The sequence below is a fragment of the Pezoporus occidentalis genome, unplaced genomic scaffold (genome assembly GCF_034315485.1).
Source record: "Pezoporus occidentalis ecotype Australia unplaced genomic scaffold, CSIRO_AGI_Poc_V1 ctg27, whole genome shotgun sequence".
Taxonomy (NCBI): Eukaryota; Metazoa; Chordata; class Aves; order Psittaciformes; family Psittacidae; genus Pezoporus; species Pezoporus occidentalis.
The window spans coordinates 9,140,580-9,153,119 of NW_026914611.1; the positions used below are offsets into that span (position 1 = coordinate 9,140,580).

The following is a 12,540-nucleotide window of genomic DNA, read 5'->3' on the forward strand; positions in this document are numbered from 1 at the left end:
CATAATTTCCAGGAGGAGAGGCAAAAGAATTTAATCTTCTAAGATCGGTCACTTCAAACAAGAGTTTGTGAGATGGATGGGTCCTTTCCAAACATCGGAAATATGGTTGTTTATACTAGCATAGATCTGTTTGGCCCACTCTTTTCCCAGAGCAGTCAGGTGTGGTTGGCAGAATTTGAAGGTCTTGGGTGATGTGACTTAATTTTTTTTAGGAAGATTTGCAAGAGTTTGTTTAGTAGTATCTTAAGCTGACAAAGGTTTTGGTGAGCTTAGGTAAAGTTAGTTGGAAGACATGTCAAGAGAATGCATACCTTTTCTGCGTGAGAGTTAGGCATAGTGGCTGGAAACGAGTGGATCCCCTTGGTTTGTAAGTTATTTTTGATTTATGGATGTTGCACTATGCCAAGTTACCTTGGTTTCAGATGTCTTGTGATACTGCATTGAGTTAAACTGTTTTGTTTCAGATTTTGTTGTTGGGAAATAACTAGATGCTCCAATTAAGTAACCGTATCAGGGAAGAGCTGATGAAACTAAGCTGCTGCTTGTTCACAGTTGGAGAGCCGTTCTGTGTAAGGTACAAAGGTTCAGAGCAGTTAAAGCCAAGAGGTGCATGTGTAGACAAGTGCAGTTGTAAATTTTGGATGTTAAAAGCATACATTTAAAAAAACCAAACCCAAAACAACAAAGATATAGGCTGTACTAGGTGATGTTTGCATTAGAGTAATGTGAGTCTGCTGCAGATCATCTAGTACTTAATTTTTAATAAGTAGTATTGGTTGTATCCATGGGGAGTATTACAGCTCTACAAGATTCATGTAACAAATACAGCAGATTCACTTCTTGAAAGCCCCTGGGGTGTTTCTTCTCTGGTGGCTAATGAATCTTTTCTGAACGGTGCTGTTCATTTCTTATCCTGCTGCCTACTTGGAGTGGAGTGGGGAGTGAACAGAGCACTTAGGGAAGTCTATGCCACAAGTCAATGAGAGGAGACAGTAAGTCAAGCAAGAAGTCCCCTACATGCCTTTCACTGGCTATGCTATGAGCATAATTCCTGTCCTCTCTTGTGACCTTTAGTTTGAATGAAGGTTTTCTTATTTTCTGACAGAAGAAGGCCAGAGGAGGACGAGAAATAGTGTAAGAGTAGCATATTAGACTGCAAACTGAAGTCTTGGATGGTCTGTCAGGGCAGCAGAAGTTTTGGACCCACTATTTTGAGCTCTGGATATCCCAGATTTTTGATGTTTGACTTTGAGAGTGGGGAGGGGAAGTAATACATGGTAAAGTTTGAAGTGCAAATGCCAATGTAATTGGCAAAAACTGTAGGAACAAGGTGTTTAGGTGTGATACAAGATGAATGGCATAATCTCCAGGTGCCAGGTATGTAAGTGAACCCTTTCCACAAAGCTTTTTGAGATTGGAATACAGTCTGACAGAGGGGAACTCTACCCTACTTCCAAGTGTATGCAGGTACCTATTTAAAGCTCTCCTCTAAAGAGACAATGAAGTATCACTTTTCAGGTTGTAACTTCTTCTTGTTCCTGAAATGGTCAGCTCCAGACTTAGTCACTATGGTTTCAAGTATCAACTCCTTGCTTCTTTTTCCCTTTCTTCTTAAAGTGAATTCCTTCAGCATTCAGATCCTTTAGCACTGTAATATTAATAGAGGTGCACCCTTGTGTTGGTTTTCCTATCTCCTCCCTCCTTGCAGTCTTCCCAACTTTGTGCCTTTAAGACAACTATTCATTAAATCAGTATTACTGTATTGCTGAGCTAATAAGCCTACTGTAGTAGGGAAGAAGTAGGCTGAGATAAAAACCCAGATGGTTCATTGTGAGTTGAAGTTAGCAAGCCTTTGATGTACCTGAACTGATGCTCTGCGTTTGGTTTGGGTGTCTTTGCACTAAGCTTCCTAGTGTGTCTGAAATGCTTACCTGATCTTTTCTCTGTTATATCTGTAGCACCCTGTTGGCTAGGATGATGGGAAGTTGTCTATGCAGAGCTTCTGCTATTACACTCTTCCTGCTAGGAAGCTGCTCACAGTGAAAACAGTGACTCCCAAGCATGTTGGGAGCTCTCAGATCTTACAAGGTCGTGAATAGGATATTGTTCCCCAACTTCAAAGGTGTATTTTTTCTCTGTCTGTTCTGTGATCATGTACTACTACCACATAAACATGCAAAGCATCAGGAAATCACTTTTTATTGTCAGTGACTATAACTATCTGGCAAGCCTACTATGTGCAGTATGAGTGTATGTGAGAAAGACATTAATATTAAGACACAAATTCTGATAGAAGAAATTAAGTGTTTGCCATTGCGTTAGTGTTGGTATTAAGTAAACTGCCCATTGGCTGGGAACAAGCTGTTTTTAAACATTTTACAAATGTCTTGGAATTGGGCAAAAAAGCCCCGCTTAATGAAACAGTTGGAAAAAATTGTGCAAGGTTAGTATGCTTGTTCATATGATGGGTTTTTGCCTGTGGTTTAAAAGATGTTAAGTTGCCTGAAACATTCATGTACTCACCGATACATAGTAACATTCAGTGAAACAGTTCGGTTAGAATTGCCTTTTGCTCAGTATAGTACTGACCCTGGAGAGGTTTGAAAAAATGGCTGTGTACCTGATCGTTAAAGTCTGTTGCTGTCATAGAGAAAGAGGAGGAGGAAAAATGCAGTTCAGTGTTCCACCTACTTATTAAAGTATTAAAGTTGAAGTATAAAAGTTCTATGTTGAAGTGTTTCCATATTAGTATTGGAAAAGAGAGTTGCCTGAAAGAATTGCGGAGACATTGTTTCACTTTCTACCTTATTTTCAAGATCTTTCAGTCTTGAAGTCCGAGTAAGAGATTGCACTTTCATTTTGATATTTTGTCAAGGTTTTGTTTTTAGGAATGCATCAGAGACTTTTAAACTGCATTACAGCTTAGGCAGCATGTCTTTGTAAATCACTCCTGGCTGCTTTAATGATGAGTTAACTAGCCTCTGTTTTCTGACGGGATGTTTCTAACTTTCAAGGTGGAATACTTACACTTGCAGCTATTTTTCTTCAGCCTGGCTTTGATTTATACAAATGCTAATTATAGGGGCTTTGAATCTGTGTGTATACATAGTTTCACAAGGTCATACACATTTTTAATGAACTGGCTGTAATATTGCTTACGTATTGCTAGCTTGTTACGTTGACAGATCACTGTCTTCTAAACATTTCATTAATGAGCTCGAAAAGAGGAAAAAAAATAGCAGTACTTGTGTATAGCTGAGTTTTAGTTTTGTCTCCGAAATCTTACCTCCATTGTCTTTGCAGGCATCAGAAGGTGTCACCTTCATTGGACCTGACACACATGCCATTCAAGCTATGGGAGACAAGATTGAAAGCAAATTGTTAGCCAAGAATGCAAAGGTCAATACAATCCCTGGCTTTGATGGAGTAGTCAAGGTGAGAAATCATTTAATTACTGTCTGCCCACTGTAGGAACAGTGTTGAAATCGAAGTACACTATTGAAGGTCTGATGCAGAATGTAATTACAATTTCAACTTCTTTTTCAGTAAGATGTAATTAAAAATGGGGTACAGGTTTTTTACTAGCAAGAGAGTTTTGGAGAAGAAAAGAAAGTCCTTCATAATAAATGATGTATTAAGGACTGTTTCTGTGAAATCTCTAAAAATGTTTTGCTTTAAATTCAACATGAGGACAGGTAAATGTGTAAAGTATCAGCTGTGGCTTTGACCAGCTGCACATCTCTACATTTCTCAGTTTGTCTTGTTGGTCAGGATTTTGACAGCCTAAATTAACAGTGAAGTTTGTTATATTGTATGAAGTTTCCATTTTATGGTCTGTGCTGATCGTGTAGATTTCAGTGTGTTCCAAAACTTGGGGTGAGGGTGGGGAGAAGTTGGTGGCTCTTTGAAATCTGCAGCTCGTGTTCTTCCTGAGGTTTTAGAAGGAATGATTTTCAATAGTTTTCCAAAGATATTTTGTTGTTTCTTCATATTTTTAAGGTGAAATAAAGTATGTCGTTTGTGTTTTTTTTTTTTTTTTTTTTTCTGCTATAGTGGTTAAGGATTGGGCTCTTAAAAGCTTTGCCATGTGCCTTTATGTATTGTCTGTGTTAATGTAGGTAAATAAGCTTTTTCCCTTTTATTTTACCTTTGTTGTATGCACATAAAACTGGTGTATTATAAACAGTTGACCTCCTGGATTGAAAATTTTTATGCTTGACACCTCAAGTTAGACTTTGTTTTAAAAATAAAATTTAAGTAAAACTTGGAGTTGCATGTTTGTTTCAACAGCACTTTAATGTAGTGAAAGGAAAGCTTTTCAGGTTTTATTTATGACAATTGATATTGACCTCTGGTTACATAAATCTTATTTACATGATGAAATAGGAAATTCAAGATAATTGGGAACAACTGAATATATTGATGGAATACAGACTGTATTTTAAGGAGTAACATACACCAGGGTGATGGTTTTCAGCATTGTGTCAGCTAAGCTGTATTTTAAACTCTGTTAGGAGGGAAGAAACCCCAAATCAAACTAAATGGGAAAGGCAAATAGAGTGCAAAGGGGCTAAGCCTCCATAGAATCATTTGTTCTGATGAGGATGCCTGGAGAACTTAGCTAGTAAGAGACAGAAAAACCAGAGACTCCATAGACATTGCCAATGTTGTTTCCAACAGAAACAGGAGATGAAAATACTAGGTTAACCAGTGCTTTGGTTTCCACTTCTAGGAAATAAAACTTCTATTAATTGGTATTCTCATCCTTGTTGTGGATCTAAATGTGTGCCTGTGTTTGTTCTCTGATCTCCTTCCTGTGATAATGTCTTTTGCTTGATGAATACCTAAGTAATTAAGTCATACAGGATGCCTGATCTTTGGTTAGAGCTTGATGTGCTATTTTGCCGATGCAGACTAAGATAGGAAGGCCAAAGCTGTATGATAGCAGGTACAATCAGAAGAGCAACACACAATGAGTTGAAGACTGTGTAGGATTTCTGCCATTCTGTGGGAAACCTGTTTGGTCACAGAGCTATGAAGCTTTCAAAATCTGAGGGGTCTTTGTGTTGAGAAATGAAATTTTTCAAGGTCCTAGGAAGAAGTTAAATGTCTGCTTGATATTTGAGTTGATTACAGGTGGCTTCATCTTTATAATGGAGTCTTAATAAAGCTGGAAGAAAACTGCATTCATGCCTCTGACAATGTCAGAAGTTAAGAAAGATCAGTTGCACATATTCTTTGTGGATGAATAGTTAAAGTGGGCATAGAGTAACAACTTCTAGTGCTTCATTATCCAACTCAGGGCTGCACTGAAAATCTTTGTTACTTGAAGAGTTGTCTTTATACAGCACTTCTTAAATAGTCCTAGAGACATATAGGTCCTTCATGAATAAAGGGTGTTTTAGCCCTGTTATTTGTATTGCTTAGTACTTACACATAGTAGACGCTGGAGTTGCTAAGCTTTTGTAATAACATATTGGAGAAGCTGCATGCAGGAAAATTCCCAGTGAGTAGAAATAAAATTAGAAATTTAAGAGAAGGAAGCCCTTGAACAGTACACTTAAGGACCTGAAAGGGTTGGAGAGGACAGTGCTCGGCATAAGACACAACTAGCTGTTCTCATATTGGAGAATACTAGCAAATATGAAAATGAGAATGGAAAGATACGGAGTGAGAGTGGAGAGGGTAGTTGGTTTGACGAAGAATCATTTTCTCTTCCTCCCTGGTTCAATTTGAGTTGGCTGGGGTAAGAGTTGTTCCATCTGCACAGGCAAGAAACCCGAGTGTGGTCCTGTCAGCTAGAGAGCCAACAAAAGCATTCAAATGTAGCCAATTTCAAAATCTGTAACTACAATTAGCTTCCTAAAACCTGATTGGTAGAGATAGTGGTGAATAGTCTTAATCAAAAGAATTGATGTTAATCCACATGAGCAAGGGCTATACTAAATTTATTGCTGAGAAGATGTAATGTCTGTAAATAAGAGGAATGAGTGACAATATGAAAATGAAGGCTGAGTAATGAGTACAAGGAGATGTCGTGGTGAAAAACTGGCAAAGGAATGGCAAGGGAAGAAAGATTTTTATGTTGTTTCACCGTGTATGGCCAGTTTGGTTTCATGACTGGTAGAACACAGCTGGATATAGATCCAGAAGATTAATGTCTCTGGGTGTCTATTTAATTTCAGTGATGTCAATAGACACATTGGGAGTTTTCAGCAAGGCTATGAATTTACTGTATTAAAGTTTCGGGTATCTGGCTGTGTTTTTGCATTGGGGTATTGACATTGATACTAAATGATCACTGCATTAGTGGAGAGGCTGTTGAAGTCTAGGCATGAACTGGAGGTTCTCTAAGCCCAATACCCTCAGCCATGAAAACTGTTACGTAGTTCTTTTATAATTAATACAATGTTTTACAGCTCCATGAGTCTCTTAAAAAGCTTTATTCTGGCATTCCTCTACATCAGAATAGTTTTGCTTTTTTGTCTCCACCTGCTGGTACCTGTCAGAGGGGCATGTACATGAATTAGGTTAGAAATGCTTATGCTAAATGAGTATTTTATGTCTTAATCAGCCGTTTATAAAAACACTATGACATCATTTTATAACTCTTATGATTTTTATAAACTTCTACCATTACTTGAGCATTTTTATTTGTACAATAAAAGGTGGTGCTAAAATTATATATTTCTTTACAATCTCCAGTTTATTTTGGGAAAATGGTAGTGTAGCTCATGTGTTTTTGGAGGAAACAGCAGTAAATAATTGAGGACTTTTGCTTTAAAAAAAAAAAAATTTAAAATGCTTTTAGTACCAGTGTGACTTTGTATATTTTGCACGTACGGACTTGTGTGTTATGCAGTGTCACAGCATTCAGTTTTTTGCCGCCCTCCCCCAAAGCAAATGTTCTTTGCACTATAAATCTAAAATAACTGTCTGAACTTTGTCCTCAAACTATTTATGTAATATGCACTGCAAGTAAAAGTCATGGTACAGAAACATACTTTCTTAGGGAAAAAGATCAAAAGACTTACCAGAGATTTCGGTGCCAGTTGTTTATTCATTTTTTTTTGTTTATTAGCTTTCCCTTTAAAGCAGGGCATATTTTTGTTTTGCATTTCAGAAATGCTCTTTGAAGGCTAAAGAATTTGTGTGCATTAATTTATTTTTTGTTTCTTAGAGTTTTGGGTTCTAATATCTTAGAACTGTAAAAACCAGATGTTGAAACAGTGTAAATTAATAACTAAACTGGGCAGATGACTTCGGTCTGTTCAAGCCAGAACTGAGACAATTAGTGCTGCTGATACGATGCTGCTTATTACTCGAAATTGTATGCGTGTATAATAATACAGTGGCAGTGAAAAGTTCCCCGATAATGATTTGCAGCTTGTCTTCCTGTGGACTGCAGTGTCTCAGTTAGCCACTTGTTTGCAGGTAACTAAGTGAGAAAAAAAATTACCCTGTTTGCTTCCTGCCTCTTAATTCTATTTTGCAAATATATGAGTAAATTTGCAAAAGAAAAGAAATGTAAAAGTTTCCTTCTCGAGTATAATCGTGTCTCTTCATCAGTCATCACTCTTCCTGCATTTTGTTCAAGAGGCTCTAATTGTCTGCATTTGGCAGGTTTAACACTTCCTGACAGAGAGGCTATTAAGGGGAAGTATTCTCGCATAACTGTCACAGGCAGGAACAAAGAACCTTCAAACTCAATGTGTGGAAACCACTAACATTCTTAAATGACCCTTTTCATGCATTTTATCCTTTAAGCTAAAATTTGGAGAGTGCAGGGTCATGGAAAGCAGCAAGGTGTAATAAAACAGTAACCCCAGATTATTTTTTTTTTTTTGGGTGGAAGTTTTTTCCTAGATTTATCTCTTGACTTAAAAACAATTGTTATTTGGAAAAATCTCATTAACAGATGTGACTGGAGTAAAAAGACTTAAAACTGATGTTGATTTCAGGACTGCTTTGAACTTAACAAGCACCGATTTGTGGAGCAGACTAGCTAATGAAAGGAAATTAAATTTTCTGACAACTTCCCCTGCCAGCCCCCTTATTCTTCATGGGGCTGTTACTAGGTACTGAAGACTTTTTAAAGAGGATTTTGTTTTATTATCGGACATAAATGAACCAGGTATGAACATTTCTTATGTATTTTTTTTTTAATGTTCTGACCTGGGTGCTTTTAAAACAGATTGCCTTGAAAGCTTTAAAAATATCAGGTTTCAGTTTAATGTTCATAAGTCAGCCCCTATCGTTTCAGACACACTTAGCAGCTGGTGGTTTCCAGACATTACTGCCTTCCATACAAATTTTTTAATGCATGTCATGGAATAGTATAAATATTAACAAATTTGGATGGAAGCTTCAAACTTAACCTGCATCACTGTAATTAACCCTTTTTCTTCCTAGTATTGTATAGTGGAAATGCACTGTTATCAGTAGAAGAAGCCAGAATTAAAGAGAAGTGATTTGCCTATTAAAAAGTAAGCAGTTCAAGTACTTTGGATTTTATTCTCTGGGTTTCCTTCTACTTTTTTCTGTACCAGGCTGTAGTAGTATGAGTCAGCTGAAGCAAGAGGTGATACCAACCAAAGGATTTTTCTAATTCTCATATGCTAGTAATGTGTGGGCTCTTAAACAGAAACAATTATGTGAATCTTGTCATTTCGGATACAGCTTAAAATGATGCGTTTAAGGTTTAGAATGAAAAACTTACAAAAGTGAAGTGCTTGTGTTCTCTCCTCAGTAGACAAAACCCATTCGTCTTTACAGAAGTTCTGCAAGGTTTTCTTTCGGGACCTGAATCACTCCCTAACAATAGAGAATCAACTCCCCCTACTGACAGCAATCAGGAAAACACAAGAAATACGTGTGAGGACAGAAGCAAACTGGCAATGGACAAACTTTAACGATCTGATTTATGGTCCATTATTGATTGTAAACTTCTAAATTCTAGCATTAAATTCTTACAACTGCAGAAAATCATTTTGCGATCCTGGTTGTGTTTCCTGTCAGCTGATTCCTTGTTGCTTTGAGTTTCTCAGTATACTAATGATGAGGTAGAATTTACATTCCACTTATGGTATTAATTTTACATTCCTTTGGCTGAAAAGGGTCAGAAGGTTGTAAAATCAAACATTAAATGAATCAGAGGAGACAGTAGTGCAATATATGACTGCCCTCAGGACATAGTGCAATGGCTGATGGGATTAACGTTGGGTCTCATTTCCTGCTTTTACAGGATGCAGATGAAGCTGTCAGAATTGCAAGGGAAATTGGTAAGTTCTTAAATTAGCTATGGTGGGATTTGTGTGCCTCTCAGCAGACATGGTTGACTAAATTGAATGTGTAATAAGTAATCCCTATAGAACAAATAATGCTTTAATAGTTTTTAAGTTCCCTGTTGCCTATAGGGCTGGAAGAATCCAGGCATTAATGCCCTGTCTCTTAAATCATCACATTTGAACATTACAAACTGGACTTTACAGAACAAGTGCAGCTATGATTTTGTGGAATGTGTGTAATATGCACTAATTAGTAGCTTGCTAAAGGAGATACTTCAAAGTGTATCTGTAATTGGACATGATAGTTAGAAGTTAGGCACAGTGCATTTATCTTTATGTGGAAGCTGCCACCAGTGATGTTATGATCTTTATTCTTCATCACTGTGTGGACTGCAATTACTTGAATGTCATCCAGAGTACCAGCCTTTCTTCTGTGCTTTCTGGAATAAAGTCACTATTTGGCTTCTGAATATCTTATAGAATGGTTAAAAGAGCAACCAGCAAACTGTCTGGGACTCATTTTGATGAAGGTTAAGTGCTATATGTGTTTAATGAGTTTTGGCTTTTATTTACTAAAGCTTAGTATTGGGGAAAATACTAAACCATATGCTTGAAATTACACATATTCTTAAGTGCTTTCTAAAAGAAGAATCTAGTAAGAGGCTTGTTGTTTTTTATTTTTATGGTTTTTTCTTTTTTTTTTTCCAGTTTTTATTTTAAGAGACAGTAGCCATGAGAAGCTGTTTAGGTTCATCACATGTACCTAATTGAAAGGATATATCTGCATTTGAAGCTTCTTTTACTGATCTAACTACAAATACATCTTGCCTGTGTCAAAAGCTATGGTTGAGCCTTTTGTGACAAATAGAAACTGGGACTTGCGTTGCTGCAGATCACTTTCCATCAGTGTAATATCTTTCCACTTCGAGTTTAAGTCTGGGTTTTTACCCTGTGTTGGTTAACTGCCCTGAAACCCCTCAGTGTAGCAGTGGCTTGGCTGACTTTTAGGCTAATACAGTTGAAATCAGTGTTTCTGTGGGTTACTCTTTATGTCCCTGTTGGGAAGTCACTTGGTTACTGATCACTGTCATGGGAGCAGAGACAAAAGGAAGAGGTTATCAATCAAACTGGAATATTTGAGGGAGAATTAAAATTGATTTAATCCTTAAAAAAAAGGCATAGTGTAATGGCTCTATTTCAGTTGAGTTTCAATAGTCTTTCTTGATTTTGCTTTTTTTTTTTTAAGACTTTCTGCAAATATTTTTAAAGCAGTATAGATTAATGTAAGTTGGAAGGCATTCAGTGGCTTCCTAGACACTGGTTCCTGCCTTTTCATATCAGTAGCACTTTGGAGGTCATTGTATTAAGGCAGTCTTAAATCTGTATAAATTAAAGTCAGTTACAGACAGCTAGGTGGTGCTTTATTTAGATGGTGAATTCTTAAACTGTTTTGATACAAAAAAGGCTTGTGCTATGATGCCATGTAATCAAAGGAAAATATACTTTCTAGCTTTTTCCCCACCCATGTTTTGCCCAGTTCACCAGTCTCTTAAGCTTCTGTCTAATCATGAATGCTGATCAGAATAAACCCCAAGGATTTTTAATTTCAAAGGATCGAAAATAGGATGAAATTAAAGTCTCTTATGTGTAAGAGATGTACTCTTATGCTGTAAGACTCATATATAAGGTGTTTGATATGCAATTGAATACTTTCAAATTACTTTTAAATTTCAGTTATCCTGAGCCTCAGTCTTACAAGAATTCTTAAGTAATTTTATACATAGATAAAAAATTACTGAATATACTATATTTTATACATATATATATATGTATAAAATAAAATCATTGTGGGTCAGCCCTTAAAACTCTGAAATAGTGTAATACAATGTTCTCTTGCTTCCTGAATTTTTTTCCTGCAGCTCCCAGCTATTTTCTGCCCAAAGATCCAGTAGTAGCGAAGCATGGCAGTTCAGGGTAGAGGTACTTCCTTTACCTGTTTCAGTGACTGTTACGGGTACATATTTTGTAAGTATGGAAGTTAAACCTGCCTCTTGCTCATCATCTGAGATGTGCTCTCCCAAGTTGTAAAGGGAAAATGGGGCAGAGATATTAGGCTAAACCAGGAATTGGAAGTTCAGGTGCAAATTTCTATATAGGCTCCTTTCTGTAGTCTCTTCTCTATTTGTCTGTGTGGCTGTTCTTCTCTTGTGATCCTTTCTATAGTGCTTAATCATATTGACTCTTTTTCCATGTTACTTTTAAGTCTGCTGGCTTCCTGATTTCTGAAGCATTGATGAAACTACAGAAAGTTTTACTTTTCAGTTTGAAAGGACTGAACAAAGCTCAGGCAGTTAAACTAAATGAAAGTCTGTACAAAACTCAGAGGTGATTAACATAGTTTTGTCATGTTTCACTTATGACATGGGTTTAGTTAATATTAGCTTTTCAGTGATGGATATTGAGAAGAATCTGGTATTTCCACAGCCTGTGTTGCTCAAACTGATAACGTGCAATGCATTTTGTGGTCTACTACCTGCAACTCTATAAAACCAGTTAAATGTCATCTAAAACCTTGGTGGCAGAGGGTGGGAACTAACAGCTGTGGGGCACCAAAAGTTTGTTTACTCCTTTTACCATTCAGATTCTCAGAATAGTAACCACCCTGGAAACAAAGCAGTCCTAACGTAATAGTACCTATTTAACGTCAAAAGTATGCCTGCTGATCTTCAAATTTGACAGCTTTTTACTTTCTCACCTTTTAAGATCTATTTAGACCCATCCTTCACATGTGTCACAAGAATGTAAAGCTTGTGACAGAACAAGAGAGGTTTATAGTTCACATTCTTACACAAAATTTTAATTTAGTGTAAACTGACATCAAATTTAAGGGAAGAACTGAAAACCTAACACCTATTTAAAAATGTGCCTGCTTTGTGAGACTCTTCATTGCTGTTGTTGTGAGTCCTTGTAAATGCTGTTACAAATTGTTTGCATGCCCCTCCCTTTCCACAACTAATCCAGCCAATTTATGTGAGTGTACTTAAGCAATTTTGATTGCTGCTGAGTAATGCAAAAGTGGTTAAAAGAATGATGAGTAATGTATCCTGATCCCAGCATCCTGTACCCAGTGTGTACGCAAAACTTAGGTTCTACAAAGCTTTGCTTGTCTTAGTGCACATCAGGCTGTGGTATTGGCTGAAGAACTGCTGTTTAGCTTAGCTCAGTGCCCCAGAGAGCAAATACTATATAAAGG

General features: G+C 37.0%; 1 protein-coding gene across 5 annotated transcripts in view; it reads left to right on the forward strand.

Moving 5' to 3' along the window:
• Positions 1 to 12,540, forward strand: part of PCCA (propionyl-CoA carboxylase subunit alpha) — a 277,319-nt gene that overhangs the window by 67,779 nt on the left and 197,000 nt on the right. For 4 of the 5 annotated variants that reach the window (XR_009965971.1, XM_062624686.1, XM_062624685.1 and 1 more), the window contains exons 7-8: positions 3,304 to 3,435; positions 9,245 to 9,281. Coding sequence is in view for 4 of the 5 variants with exons in the window: in XM_062624686.1 (XP_062480670.1) it covers positions 3,304 to 3,435; positions 9,245 to 9,281 (169 nt within the window). In the remaining variant the exon portion in view is untranslated. The remainder of the gene's footprint in view (positions 1 to 3,303; positions 3,436 to 9,244; positions 9,282 to 12,540) is intronic. The other variant, XM_062624688.1, reaches the window with a different exon arrangement.